We start from the raw sequence: 15,576 nt of genomic DNA, 5'->3' as shown, positions 1-15,576 counted from the left end.
CCCCTCTGAAACTCAGGGTAGGATGGCACCTCAAAATACAATCAACCTGAGTCCAGGACAAACAGGGTCTGTGGAAAAAATGAACAGCATGCTTTTGGTTTTATTTATACATAGGGGTCAGTTTTGACACCGAAATATTGTGAATTTATTCATAATATGATGTCATCAACACAAATCAAATATCTACATGCTATAAAGTGATAATCCAGGAGAATATATAAAATAAAAACCTATAAAAAGCTTTAAAATGTGTGTTTTGAGAATAAAATGTCTGATATTAAGGCAAATAAGCTGATTATGAACAGTGCTGTATAATAGATGTTAGCCTCAATGTTGTTGATGGGAAAGTAGTTGATAAGTAGTGTTAAATGAAATTGTAGAGTGTTGTGCTTGAGGACTCTTCTGAGCTGATTCAGCCATACAGGGTCAAACTGATTTGCACACATTATATTTACATTTGGCTGATGCTCTTATCCAGAGTGACTTACAAGTTGATCATTTTTTACACAAGTAGGCGAAGGTGGTGTTAGGAATCTTGCCCAAGGACTCTTATTGGTATAGTGTAGGGTGGTTACCCAAATGGGGGATTGAACGCCAGTCTACAGCGTAGAAGGCAGAGGTGTTAACCACTACACTAACCAACCACTAGGTTAGGCACACATACTAGGAGAGTTCAGTGTAAGTTGCAGGGTGACTTTGACAGAATTGAGACAGTTAATTTTCCTTTGTTGCAGGCTTTAGTACTTTATTGCTACATTAGTCAGTACTTGACTAAGAGCCAAACATCAAACAATATACACATATTCACAACAGCCATAATTAAAATAACAGCACTCATTAAAATCAATGACAATCAACAAGATTGAGATGGTTGAGTGAAATTCAAAAGTCGGTACTGTTACTAAATGATGCTTTGAATCCTTCCCCCTGAAAAGAGCAATTCGAATAAGTGCTGTACAATTTTTAATGCTTTCTTTTTCAATCATTCTGGCATAAACAGACACAACAAATGGAAGTTCACAACCAATCATTTTGAAGGCAGTACGCACCTCCTTCTCCACCTGCTCTCTCTCATAGGCTGTTATACTCTTTTACCAGACATGCATGGAGAAGGTCAACACACTTAACAACAAAGCTCTAAAAAGCACATCATTCAGTTTTCACACCAAATGTCGTAAGCTGTCTTATAAAGAAAAGCACTGGATGAGCTTCACCAACAAGACAGCAGTGATGCTCTCCCACTTAAGAGATGAGCTGATGGTTCTGATGGATCTCCACCTCCCTGCCATTGATGGTCAGACATCGTAGGCCCACCTTCTGTCTCCTGAAGTCAACCACCAACTCTTTTCTCTTTTCAATTACTTACTCCACTAAGGCTGCAGCCATGTCCCTGTATGCAGTGTGATCGCTTGACAGCAATCCCAACAATGTTGTAATATCTGCACTTATACGATTGCACAGAATCTGAAATACAATCACTGGTGCAGTTTTGAGGATTTGAAGAGAGGAAGCCACATTATTCTTTCTAACTACCGGATTTCTGTTCGACAGAAAATCAAGAATCCAAAAGCACAAAGACTGGTGGACACCAAACGTCTGAGGCCTGTCAAAGAGCCTTAAAGGCAGCAATGAATGCTGGGCTACTATCTATGAATTATATTCATGCAGATGGTGCCTGGTACCTCCAAGTGTGACACTATGTCCTCAGCTGACCTATTTACCTTATAGGTGAATGACCACAAATCAGTCTTTTGAAAACTTTCATAACAGTTGAAATGAGAGCTACAGGTCTGTAGTCATTAAAACAGGTGGACATAAAAGGACACTTGGCTCCTCCTGAATCTGAGGTTCGACTATAAGCCAGACTCTCTTCTCCAGTACCCCTGCATAGACCTTACCAGGGAGGCTGAGGAGTGTGATTCCCCTGTAGTTGGAACACACCCTCCGGTCCCCTTTTTTAAAAAGAGGCACCACCACCCCAGTCTGCCAATCCAGTGGCACCGCCCCCGATGTCCACACAATGTTGAAAAGGCATGTCAGCCAAGACAGCCCCACAACATCCAGAGCCTTGAGGAACTCGGGACGGATCTCATCCACCACTGGAGCCCTGCTGCCAACGAGCTTTTTAACTACCTTAGCGACTTCAGCCTCAGTAATGGACAAGCCTATTCCCATGTCCCCAGACTCAGCCTCCTCACTGGAAAACATGTCGGTGGGATTGAGAAGGTCCTCAAAGTATTCCTTCCACCGCCCAATGACGTCTTCAGTCGAAGTCAGCAGCACATCATCTCCACTATATACAGTGCTAGTGGCACACTGCTTTCCCCTTCTGAGTCGCCTGATGGTTTGCCAGAATCTTTTTGGAGCCGACTTAGTCACTTTCCAAAGCCTCACCAAACTCTTCCCACACCCGGGTTTTTGCCTTGGCAACGACTGAAGCTGCAGATCGCTTGGCCTGTCGATACCTGCCAGCTACCTCTGGTGTCCTACAGGCCAACCATGCCTGGTAGGACTCCTTCTTCAGCTTGATGGCATCTCTCACCTGGGGTGTCCACCACTGGGTTCGAGGATTACTGCCCCGACAGGCACCAATTACCTTATGACCACAGCTACAGTCAGCTGCTTCAACAATGGAGGAGCGGAACATGGCCCATTCTGAGTCAATGTCCCTCACCTCCCCTGATATCTGGTCAAAGTTCTGACGGAGGTGTGAGTTGAAGATCAATCTGACAGGTTCTTCTGCCAGACGTTCCCAGCAAACCCTCACTATACGTTTGGGTTTGCCTGGTCTGACCGGCATCTTCCCCCACCACCTGATCCAACTCACTACCAGGTGGTGATCAGTTGACAGCTCAGCTCCTCTCTTTACCCGAGTGTCCAAAACACATGGCTGCAAGTCCGATGACACAACTACAAAGTCAATCATTGAACTGCGGCCTAGGGTGTCCTGGTGCCATGTGCACTTATGGACATCCTTGTGTTCAAACATGGTGTTAGTGATGGACAAACTGTGGTTTGCACAGAAGTCCAAAAACTGAACACCACTCGGGTTCAGATCAGAGAGGCCATTCCTCCCAATCACACCCCTCCAGGTCTCACTGTCCCCCAGTAGGACAATAGAGTCTCCAGGAAGACCACTTTCAAGCACCCTTCCCAAGGACTCTAGGAAGGCTGGGTACTCTGAACTGCTGTTCAGTGCATAAACACAGACAACAGTCAGGACTGTTGTGACCCCAACCTGAAGGCATAGGGAAGCTACCCTCTCGTCCCCCAGAGAAAAACCCAACATACAAGCACCGAGTCGAGGGGCTATGAGAAAGCCCACACCTGCCCACCGCCTCTCACCATGGGTAACTCCAGAAAAGAATAAAGTCCAGCCCCTCTCAAGCAGATTGGACCCAGAGCCCAAGCTGTGTGTTGAGGTGAGTTAAATAAAAAAAAGCTTTCAGTGACTAAATAAATCAAATTAAATATATGTCAGATCCAGCAGCCTGCAGTTCTGCTTTAACAGCAAAGGATTGACTTTTAATATCTTGAAAGTGAAAGGTGATACAGAAACACCCACTGCTTGTTTGTCACTTTGGCTGGTACTTACAAATCAATTCTGCACTAAAAGTCAATAAAGCTGGTCTGGAAGGAAGAAATCAAAAACCTGGACATCATATTTGATCTGTAGTCAGTGATCTGCTGAAGACATTTCCAGACACCCCTACCATTGTCTATCTGCCACTTATCTTCTAATTTATCTGTATAGTTTGTCTTTGCCTGCTTCACTTTCATTCTCTGGAATCCATACATAGCTTTTCTCTTTATCACCAATTATTATTACTAAAACCAGTTATCATCTTAGTTGGGATGCAAATACTCTGAAAATGTATGTGATGTAATTGTGTCTGCAAGCTAATCCAAATCATCATTCGGTGCATCTCTAAAGACACATGTAGTGTTTAAACAGTCATTGAGCATTTCTGCTGCTTGTGGTGACCAATGACTCACTTGCCTAGTGACCTTTCTGATGATCCGGGATGAGAAAGATCATATCATAATCAAACTGTCCTGAAGGAGATGCTCCAGAGATGGCACTGTAGCACTGGTTTGGAATTTTGTCCCCTCTGGTAGAAACATGACCTTTCCAGGGTGTATCCTGCCTTTCACCCAATGAGTGTTTGTGTGTGTGTAAAACAGATATGTAAGAGGATAAGAGTCCTCTATCTGCACCATGTGCAGGCCACATGCTGGGTTGCACTGGCTTGTGGTGGATAAAAAAGAAAAAAACCTCTCAGTAAATAAAGAGGCCTATGCTTTATGGCAAGGGCTTCTGACTCAGGAGAACATACAGATGAACGTTCTTTTGTGTCGGAGCACCACCTACTAGCTTAAAAACACAACTCACCACTGTCTGTGTAAGTGAAACGAATATGTGGTCAACTTGATGCAGAGTAAAGTCCTGCTAGTAGCGCGCAGAGTCAGGAATGTTCCCGCAAAGCACATCATAGAGCTGAGTTAATATGGTTGTCTTCCTTATTTATCAGAGACAGTACATTGGAAAGAACAAGGGTTGGATGTGCTGAGCTGGGTTTATGCAGCCTCACGTGAACCAAACCCCATGTCTCCTTGTCCTAATCTGCTGCTTATTATGCCTATTTGGTCATTCTTAGTCCTTAAATAGATTCCTCTGATGAAAAAACTGGTAGGGTTAAGATCAAATACACTGTCCTAAATATGCAACAAGCAATCAACAAGATACATTAATAATAAACATTTTTATATAGCACTTTATTAAGGACCCATTCACGAGACAACCAAACACACCAACAAACAAAAGAGCAACACATTGTCACCATGACCACCATCAACTTCAACATTCATACTGCAGTTTGAAACACTGACCGGTTGTCAGAAGGTTACGGTACATGTCCACTTGCAATGGAGAGCTATGCTACAGTACACAGTGCAAGACGGTTTTCGGGGGGGCAAAATCTGCCTTGTGGCTAACGTTCTAGCTTGTGAGGACGATGGATGAATTCTGATATAGAAGGTGGCAGGGAGCCTAGTGGTTGGAGAAGTGAGCCAGTAACTTGTGAGTAAGTAAGGTTGTGAGTTCAACCACGACTGACCAGGTAAACCTGGTTATGCCCTTGGGAAAGGCACTTAACCTTCCACTGCCCCAGGTGGTGCTCTGCTGCTCCCTGATTGGTTAACAACTTTCCCTTGTAGAACGAATAAAGTAGCACCGTGCCTTCATTTCCATAACGACACAGTAGTGCCCACCAGTGGTGAGCAGCGAGAGCTGGTTGTGGTGATAAAAAGTGCAATTCGACACGTATCATTACACAGTGATATTGGCCGTCCTTATCTGCCTAATTATCTAGAACACCTTGTGACTTTTTGTTACACAACACTTCCAACTAACTATAAAAGCAACGAATCGTCACAATTTCCATCAGTTTCTTCGCTCTGACGCTTTCGTTTTGAAAGACCACAGGGTTTGATCAAAACTTTGCAGAAGATTGGCTCAAGATTTACAGGTAATGTTTCAAACCTTCCTTCTAACCACAGCATTTTTTAATGATCTGAATTGAAGTCAACATCAAACAGTGGCATTTACTCTGGCAAAAGCCCTGAAGGGTTAAACCATTCTGTATGTATGTTTACACTGTGCATGTAGAATCTCTGATATATTAAAAATCCATCACTGATCTAATTTGACTGAAATTTCTGTGCAGTCTCTGTCAGCATGGCGATCCGGTACTCCTTGCTCCTTTGGGTCATGTGTCTCCTGGCTGTTCACCAAGCAGGTGAGAAAACAAAACCATTTCACATGTTTACTAATTAAGGACAGTGTATAAAGTAATTTATGTGGTTCTGAAAGTTCATAGGAATGAGATAAACTAACAACTACAGCACTCAGGCTGATCTGCATTGACATGTCTGTATTGGTGACCCGGGTGTGAAAAAGTTGTTTTTGTTGAATATTATATTTTAGATCAAAAGATGATTATGAATATGAAGTGGAAAGTCAGCTTTTTTGTGAAATAATGCTGGAACAGTGCATTTTTGCTTTTTGGCCCCTTTTTAAGCCAAGCATGAATGTATTTGAGTAACACTAAACCTTAACTCTTCTTTAATTAAAGTCTCATATTTAATATTCATTATTAAATATAATGGTTGAACATTCCATTTTGTCACTACCAAAACAATCATAACTCAACCCAAGCTTTACCAAATATTTCAGTAGTGACTTTTTCAGTAGAGATACTTTTATTTCACTTTGAGCTCAAAAACGTAGCCAGAACATGACCAGCAAACACAGCTGTGAACAGCTATTCACACAGAAAATCATCATATTTCTCATTAAAACACTAAAAACCTGCAGAGAACGTGGAGATCACCTCATGTCCCACACTGGTTTTACTCTAATAGCATAGCTATTCAGTCAGTCATCAGTAGATTATAATGTTATGGTAAGTATGTTGTTACACACCAAATGAAAGAAGAAAGTCTTAGACGTGTATTTTTGTTTTCACTATATTTTCATACCTTACTTCAGTACAGACTTAAGTATATAGTGAGTGTCCGCTCATGACAAGTTGCCCTATTACTTATTTAAGGTTAAGAAGGTTAAGTAAGTTAGGGTTAGGGTCATACCATGTGGGGCAAGAAGTCACACCCGATTTTGCCATACATGAATAAAATCTGTCCATTGTTGAGTTATTCTTGGATTCCTTTTTTTACTTCTAATTAATTTTACTTTAAAATTAATTACCACTTCAAAAAAAAGCTGAATTAAGGACTAAATTTGATTAATCCTTTAACACCAGGTCAGTTCTGGAGTGTTGTAGGGCTCCAACCACAAAAACTGGAAAATCATTTCAAACAATCTTTCACATAAATGATTTCAAGCATTTAAACAGAAGAACAATGCATTAAAATCTGCCTTTTATTCAGTAGGTTCTAGATTATCTGACTTCACTAAAAAGACTCATCATCATACTCAGTTTTGGCACATGTAAATTACCTGGCATCATATGTGATAACTTGCCCCAAAATTACTTTGGCAAGTTGCCCCAAACTGCCCTGTTGGCTAATATTTGCCATAATTTAAAGTTTAGTGCAGGACATTAGGGAAGGTGCAAATGAAGAATGGTGAAGAGTTTAAACAGATAAGAATCCTCTATTCCAATCTGTGCATAAATTCTCAGACAGGATATGACATCAGATTAAGTAAATGCACAAAACTTGTACTCCACTTTAAAGCAGCACCATCTCCTAAATCTTAACAGTATGACAACTCACCCATGTTAGAGGTTCCCAGTGGCCACGAGGGACAAGAAAGCAGTGTCACTTGCATCTTAAAATGCAGGGATGTGGCTAAAATAGGGCTCCACCCACAGGCTAAAACCTATGCAGGGGTGTGGCTAAAATAGGGCTCCACCCATAGGCTAAAACCTATGCAGGGGTGTGGCTAAAATAGGGCTCCACCCACAGGCTAAAACCTATGCAGGGGTGTGGCTAAAATAGGGCTCCACCCACAGGATAAAACCTATTGCCTGTGTTTGAAACAATATAACACACAATGCTTGCACACTGATTCTGCCCAAAAAGTAGTGTGCAGGACAACCAGCGTGAAGCCGGGCAGCACTCTGCTCTGACCAAACATACAATACATACTCTGAACAATTCTTACAGCAACGGATTCAGTCTTTTATAGGTACGTAAATGCAATGAGAGGAGGTCATTTGTCTGCCTTATTTCTTCATTGGTCTTGAGCTGATTTGATTACTTCACCTGTACAATGAAGTTCCATTACTGCGTAGAGAAAATTGTTAAAACAGTAAAGTTGGTCTGAGCCAAACAATCCACTTAGCACCTGCTGTTCAGGCTCCCATGTGGATTCAAACTGCTTAAATTCCATACTATTCCTAACCCTAACCCTATTACCAACTACCACTGTAAAGAAAATGTAAACACTCGTGAATTGAGGGAAACTGGTATGTTTGGGGACCACATAGGACCACACAAACTAATCCAAAGCTTAATCTGTGGCTTTGGAGATGGAAAACAAAACCCTCAAATCTTATCGTAAAACTCAGCAAGATGCCTCTTATAAATACACATGTGTTGCTAAAGACCTGACCTGAAAAAGCTGAGAGTGACTGGCAACAGTTGATAAGCAATTATTGGGGGGCTGGGCTGAGGTGTGATTGGCTCTGTGCCTGATGTCGGCCAGCTAGTTGGACACCTTTTAGTACACAGATTGTGTTGTATATTGGTTACTGTACTGTATATTACTATGAAGAGTAATATGCATCATCAGCATGTAGTGGTGCAGTATGCAGTATGCCATTTTGAATACAGTGCTTTGGTAGTAATAAGAAAACATGGGAATGCATTTATTGAATAAAATGTTTATTTAAAGATTTAACCTCAAGACAAATCTATTTTTTTAACTTTAAAAGAACCTAAAAAGATATTTCTAAAAACAACACTGGCAAAAAATGCAAAACTGTAATATAGATCAGGATACAAGCCTTATTGCCCTGCACCAGCTGCTCAGAGATTTGAAGCCTCACTTTTACACCAGAGGAGTGATGTTTTCGTGGTAAACCACAGACACATCATGACAGCATGGCAGTGACACAGCAGTGGTGGGCAGTAACTAAGTAAATGTAATTGGTTTCTGTGTGTATAAAAATGAAACATGTCAAAACGAAAGAAGCGCAAAGCCAGAGCACCAATCAGGGCCCAGCGGTCACTTTGTTTAGAGCTGGTTTTGACCTGTTGGTCATACCGACCCAGTGCAGCACGCAGTTCAATGTCAGTGCAGCAGCGTAAAACTTTGGGAGAGTCTGTTCAACATAAATGATGAACTAACCTAACTTTGTGTAAATAGAGCACAATATAGAAATATGTCCACATATGCAGTCGAGACTGACGCGGCTTTTTTCTGAATTTCTACAAACACCATTTCATTTTATAGTAAATGAGTTTGGGCTGGTTTATGTTTATGAACAGACGCCTACAGATCAACATAGTAAAGGAGCTCATCTGTGATCCTGAGTTTAAAGCCAGTTTTTATTCAACTTAAACTTGGAACTAAGTTGTAAATAAATCTGAAACTGAAACTTTGCTTGTGTGTAAAAAGTGATTTCAGAGCCACTCGGTTCTCCCTGATGGAACCTGTTTACCTTCAGTGTTTTGTGCTTCTGATCATTTTAATAGACGTCAGCGTCACTAATTAATGACGTTCTATTAAAAGACTGGTTTACGAAGAGAGACGCTGGAGGACTTTCACCTGAAATGAGTTCATGAAGCCAGTCTGGTTATAAAAATGATAACAGGACATCAGAGCCAGAATTATTCTTTTAGTACTTTTACTTTATACTTAAGTACATTTGAAGGTAAATACTTTAGTACTTTTACTCAAATGGAGGTCTAAAGGGAGGAACTTCTGCTTTTACTGGAGTGATATTTTACCTTGGGTGTCTCTACTTTAACTTGAATACATGGTTTGTGTACTTCGTCCACCACTGGCAGCATGTGGTGCTGGTATGAGAGGCTCGCAGCCAACAGGGATCTTAAACACCTCAATGCCAAACTGACTGAAAATAGTCTGACAGCCAGAAACATTCATCTAACAACATTCTGTGGTCAGACTGTTCAAAAATGACATAAACCTGTACCATGAAAATCACCAATAGATATAGAAGCCTATGATGAACAGTCACGTTAATGTCCAATGTTTTCCTGAACTGAACTTTACCAAAATGTGTCTGTATGTTTGAATCACCCCATCAGAAATCAAAGATAATGTAAAACTGTAGGGTTTGTTACTTTTGGCCAAACTTGCCATCTATTCAGATATTCAAACTTTTACAATCTGTTGCTGATGCAGTTGCTGAGGAAAAAAAAGAGGCTGTTCTCAGGGACCCTGGTTGGAAATCGTATGGATCTCGCGTGTTCAAATTCTTTGGCCTCAAAACTACATGGGATGAGGCTGAGGTATGTTTATGCCATGCTGTTCCTACAAGTGTTCCTACAACAGACTAGACCACCATGCTTTGTGAAAAGTACCCTTAAGGTAGACCGTTCCCCATCACAAGGCTTGTTCATTAAACCAGTTTGAGTTAATTTTATGTTTTATTGTATGTTTTTAAATGTTTAGAATGTTTTAGTTGTAAGAATATAATGTTGTAAGTTGCTCATTCAGTGTCTTGCCCAGTGTGAAACACTGAACAGCAAGTTTTGAAGTATAAACTCCAACATTTAAAAGTAGATGTCCAAACAGGTTGGATTAGAGTCTTGGTTAAATGTGTGTCTCCCTATCAACTTTCCCTGTAGAAAACCTGTGTGCGGAACAATGCACATCTGGCTTCAGTGCATGATGAGGGTGAAGACAATTTCATTAAGCGTCTGATTCATGCTCAGTCTAACCAGAATCAAGCCACGTGGCTCGGAGGCTACAGTAGTAAGACTGTAAGTTAGCGTTCTTCATGCTCACTCTCTTCTCTCTGGAACATGGATACTCATTTCAGATTGTTGTTCTTCAGGCTTATGACCGCTGGTACTGGACTGACGGCTCTCATTTTGACTTTGCTGACTGGTACCCAGGTGAGCCGAATGGCTCCGGAAAATGTCTGCAGACCAACTACTATGGTAATGAGATAAGAGGCCTTCTCAAAGGTTTCCACATGCTCATCTCACTAAAACATCTTTCTGCCATAGTCCTCTTATAATATTCATGATTTACATTTATGTTTATTGTAGAATTATGTTTCCATTGCCATATTTTCCACCACTATGCTGTTATAATCATTGGAATATTGTGGGTTTTTTATGATTTCATATTTCACTGTTCTTACAGGAGCCTGGGATGATCTTGTTTGCTACAATAAACGTCCTTTCGTCTGTGCTCGAAAGGCCAAAATGGTGAGTTTCGTTTTTTCTGCATTGTGTAGCTGGTCATATAAAGCTGTTGTTGATGTTCCTTTATTGTAAAAGTTTACCCGACAGTCTGGTTTTTGTCAGCCACTGTGAGTTTCACACATTATTTTCAGCAAATACATTGTTGTTATATATTGTACACTAGCATTTACAGAAAAATGCCACATTTAAGTATTTTCACTCTACAGTGACAATGAATTATTCATCGACTTATTTTGAGTAAAAAATTTGCATTCGACTGCATTTCCATATAGTTATTTCCATTACATTCAGCATAATGAAAGAACACTGCATTTTAGAGTCATTGAGGTTAGGGTTAAGGTTGGGATTAGGATTGGGGTTGGGATTAGGATTGGCTTTAAGGTTAGGATCAGGGTTGGGGTTAAGATTGGGATCAGGGTTGAGATTGGGGTTGAGGTTAGGATCAGGGTTGGGGTTAAGGTTAGGATCAGGGTTAGGATCGGGGTTGGGATTAAGGTTGCTGTTGGGGTTAAGGTTGGGGTTAGGATTGGGGTTGGGTTTAAGGTTGCGAGTAGGATTGGGGTTGGGGTTAAGGTTGGGGGTTGGGGCTAGGATTGGGGTTAGGGTTTAAGGTTGGGGGTAGGATTGGGGTTGGGGTTAAGGTTGGGGGTAGGATTGGGGTTGGGGTTAAGGTTGGGGGTAGGATTGGGGTTGGGGTTAAGGTTGGGGGTAGGATTAAGGTTGGGGATAGGATTGGGATCCCATCACTAGAATTGCATGCTAATGTGTGGTATAAAGGTGAAGTGTAGCCCTACATTTCTGTCAGTTTGACACTTGAATTTGATCTAATGGATCTTTTTCTTGTTTTAGGTGGTTTCAAAGGCCTGATCTAACCTGAACTGCTCCTTCAAGTACCCTTTTGTGTGTGACAAAAAGCCAATAGAATGATCACTCCTTTAGTTTTGAGTTCCCCAGATATTAAAGATAAAAGAATATTATTAGAATAATGTGTTCTCAGTTAGTTTGATCTAAAAACTAAGACCCAATTTCTTTACAGCATTGAAATGTGGCTGTGTGTGTGGAAGGGGGTGTGAGTGATATCAAATAAAATTCAGCATCGCATAATTCCTGCTTTTTGATTGACTCATGACTTTTGTATCATTAGTCTTCTCCCTCAGCTGCTTTATCATTAGCATGTATTTATTCATCAGATACAGTGTGATACACATGTTCATTCATAACAACAACAACAAATCAAAGATGAAACACACTATTCCCTACAGTTCTTTAAAGGCAAGATGATGTGACAGAGTGTAAATAGGGTTAGGGTTAGACAGACTAGAGGGAGAGCAGAAAGGTTTCCAAATCCCCAAATCTAATGTAGTGTAGCTTGATGTAAACAAAGTGGTTCAGAGCGGTTTTGTGTGAAATGCTCCGTTCTAGATAATCTTACTGAGACAGAACTGTTCACAGTAGTGGTGATTGGAACCAGACATCTGAAGAATGTAATGTATCTAGAAGCTCTCACATTGTAAGCTTTACTGTAAGGGGTTAAAGTTGTTGATAGGATTGGGGTTGGGGTTAGGATTGAGATTGGGATTAAGGTTGGGGTTAAGGTTGCTGTTCGGGTTAAGGCTGTGAATAGGATTGGGGTTGGGGTTGAGTTTGGCCTTAAGGTTGGGGGTAGGATTGGGGTTGGGCTTAATGTTTGAACACTATACACCTTCATCTCAGGCAGCCAGCCATAGGTTGATCAAGCCTAGACTTGTGTCCCATGTCCAATTTAGTTATTTATTATTTAAAAGGTAATTGGGTTAATTTACTTATTATTATTACCACTATTGTTATTATTACCATCATAATCATCATTATTATGGATAATAATCATTTTCTATACAACGTTTTTTGTAGTGTAGACCAATTTATGTCCTATGGTATGGTGTGTGCTGATAGAAGACTGGGCACTCATTTAAGATCCGTTTTCCCCAGACCACCTTCCCTGCATGCTGTCTTAGTGGACCCAGAGAGGCTGAATACTTACCCCCTGCCCAACTGACCCTTTGTTAACACCGCTAGGTTACCCAGGTCACCCAGGCAAGGTCTGTGAATTGGTCTCATTTTGGGTTGAGCCAGCCATCAACAGATCACTGTCCTCAGAAACCCCAGAGATACCAAGGCTCGTCCATCAGTTAGAGATAGGGATTCATCAAGCTTCTATCAGAAGTTCTTCACTATATGCCAGCACTGTGGTTTCCTGGGGAATTTACACTCAGCCATGATAACCTTCATCAGGGTGAGCTCCTATATTTTTATGTTGCAGGATTGTTCACAAGATTTTCACACTAACTTTTCCTAGCAAAAGACCCCATGTCTGTAAGTACGATCATTTTGGAGTTATTAGGGTGTAAAGGTTTGGTTTTGTTTCTGGGGAGGGATTTTCATTTGCACACCAGTTTTTATCCTGAAGATGTCCAGGATTCTATTGAGGATTTAGCTTCATCCAATATTTGGTTTGGATTTGGCCTTAAAGTTAGGTTTAGGGTTAGATTTCAAGGTTAACATTAAGGCTGAGACTGAGCAGGGCACCCTCGAGGCCTGACTTGGCCTATGTTTTTCACCTATTCATTCTCCTTCCCACAATGGCATGTCAGAGAACGAAGAGGTGTGATACAGTAGATTAAGTCATTTTAGGACACATCATCAGTAGTGTACCTCAGAGTCATCAGGTGTTTTTAGTGTTTTAGTTAGTGTTCGGGTTATGTTTAGTGTTATGTTTGAGATTATGGTTATGTTTAGGGGAAAGAAGGGAGGAAGCAATTAGCTTCGTAAATTCCGCAAAATACCAGGGACCCCACCGAGTTTCGAACTCGGGCCACTGAGCTGAGACCCGAGAGCACTGCCCCATTACGCTCCAACCGGCTGGAAGTAACGGGGAAAGTTGTGGATGGTCGGAGCTTCGGAGCTCCGGAGCTCCATGGTAAATTCCAGCCAAAAATAAAATGCCCGCTGCCCCGGGTTGGGAACCCGGGTCGCTAGGTCCTTAGTCTGGAGCGCTAACCGTTCCGCCACGGTGCTCCGGAGGTCCCATGAAGCCAGGAAGCTATGGAGCTACGAAGCTACGAAGCTACAAAGCTACGAGGCCCGACCAAAATTCCCTAACTTCCCTAAGCCTTAGGACTTAGGACTCCCTGGGAGACCATAAAAACTTAGTCAAAATTCTGGCCTTAGGACATAGAGCAATTTATGTGTATGGGCCTTTGGTAGACCGTAAAAACTTAGAGAAATTTCTCTAAGTCCAAACCATTGTCAAAGTTTTTTAGGTCTACCAATGGCCTCGCGTCTGGGCATTGTGGATCTCGGTCCCGGAGGAAGCTAGAGAAGCGGGGTGAATGGGTCTTTGGAGCATGTAACGTGGGTGTGGGGCTTTTAAGATTCCCTGGGCCCCTGGGAGTTCTGAGTCCCATAATCATGGGTCTTTTTTAATTTCCATGGGTATCTGGGAGTTCTGAGTCCCATAATCATGGGTCTTTTAAAGTTCCCTGGGCCTCTGGGAGTTCTGAGTACCATAATCATGTGTCTTTTTCATTTCCATGGGTCTCTGGGAGTTCTGAGTCCCATAATCATTGGTCTTTTTAATTTCCATGGGTCTCTGGGAGTTCTGAGTCCCATAATCATGGGTCTTTTGACTTTCTCTTGGCCTCTGGGAGTTCTGAGTCCCATAATCATGGGTCTTTTAAAGTTCTGAGTCCCATAATCATGGGTCTTTTGACTTTCTCTGGGCCTCTGGGAGTTCTGAGGCCCATAATCATGGGTCTTTTGACTTTCTCTGGGCCTCTGGGAGTTCTGAGTCCCATAATCATGGGTCTTTTGACTTTCTCTGGGCCTCTGGGAGTTCTTAGTCCCATAAACATGGGTCTTTTGAATTTCTCTGGGCCTCTGGGAGTTCTGAGTCCCATAATCATGGGTCTTTTTAATTTCTCTGGGCCTCTGGGAGTTCTAAGTCCCATAATCATGGGTCTTTTGACTTTCTCTGGGCCTCTGGGAGTTCTGAGTCCCATAATCATGGGTCTTTTTAATTTCTCTGGGCCTCTGGGAGTTCTGAGTCCCATAATCATGGGTCTTTTAACTTTCTCTGGGAGTTCTGAGTCCCATAATCATGGGTCTTTTGAATTTCTCTGGGCCTCTGGGAGTTCTAAGTCCCATAATCATGGGTCTTTTGACTTTCTCTGGGCCTCTGGGAGTTCTGAGTCGCATAATCATGGGTCTTTTAAAGTTCTGAGTCCCATAATCATGGGTCTTTTGACTTTCTCTGGGCCTCTGGGAGTTCTTAGTCCCATAATCATGGGTCTTTTGAATTTCTCTGGGCCTCTGGGAGTTCTGAGTCCCATAATCATGGGTCTTTTGAATTTCTCTGGGCCTCTGGGAGTTCTAAGTCCCATAATCATGGGTCTTTTGACTTTCTCTGGGCCTCTGGGAGTTCTGAGTCCCATAATCATGGGTCTTTTAAAGTTCTGAGTCCCATAATCATGGGTCTTTTGACTTTCTCTGGGCCTCTGGGAGTTCTGAGTCCCATAATCATGGGTCTTTTTAATTTCTCTGGGCCTCTGGGAGGTCTAAGTCCCATAATCATGGGTCTTTTGACTTTCTCTGGGCCTCTGGGAGTTCTGAGTC

The 15,576-nt window shown here is 41.9% G+C and overlaps 1 protein-coding gene across 1 annotated transcript; it reads left to right on the top strand.

Annotated features, from left to right (window-relative positions):
* The first annotated feature begins 5,446 nt into the window (after positions 1-5,446).
* On the top strand, positions 5,447-12,030 carry LOC108415205 (galactose-specific lectin nattectin-like). Its single transcript, XM_017688210.2, has 7 exons — positions 5,447-5,528; positions 5,727-5,798; positions 9,896-10,002; positions 10,342-10,476; positions 10,551-10,656; positions 10,865-10,929; positions 11,776-12,030. Exons 2-7 carry the CDS (start codon positions 5,738-5,740, stop codon positions 11,791-11,793), a joined length of 492 nt encoding a protein of 163 aa, XP_017543699.1. The 5' UTR covers positions 5,447-5,528; positions 5,727-5,737; the 3' UTR covers positions 11,794-12,030.
* The last annotated feature ends 3,546 nt before the right edge of the window (positions 12,031-15,576 follow it).

This window comes from Pygocentrus nattereri, chromosome 19 (genome assembly GCF_015220715.1).
Source record: "Pygocentrus nattereri isolate fPygNat1 chromosome 19, fPygNat1.pri, whole genome shotgun sequence".
NCBI lineage: Eukaryota > Metazoa > Chordata > Actinopteri > Characiformes > Serrasalmidae > Pygocentrus > Pygocentrus nattereri.
The sequence above is the reverse complement of the archived record's forward strand: the minus strand, read 5'-3'. Positions and strand labels throughout refer to the sequence as shown.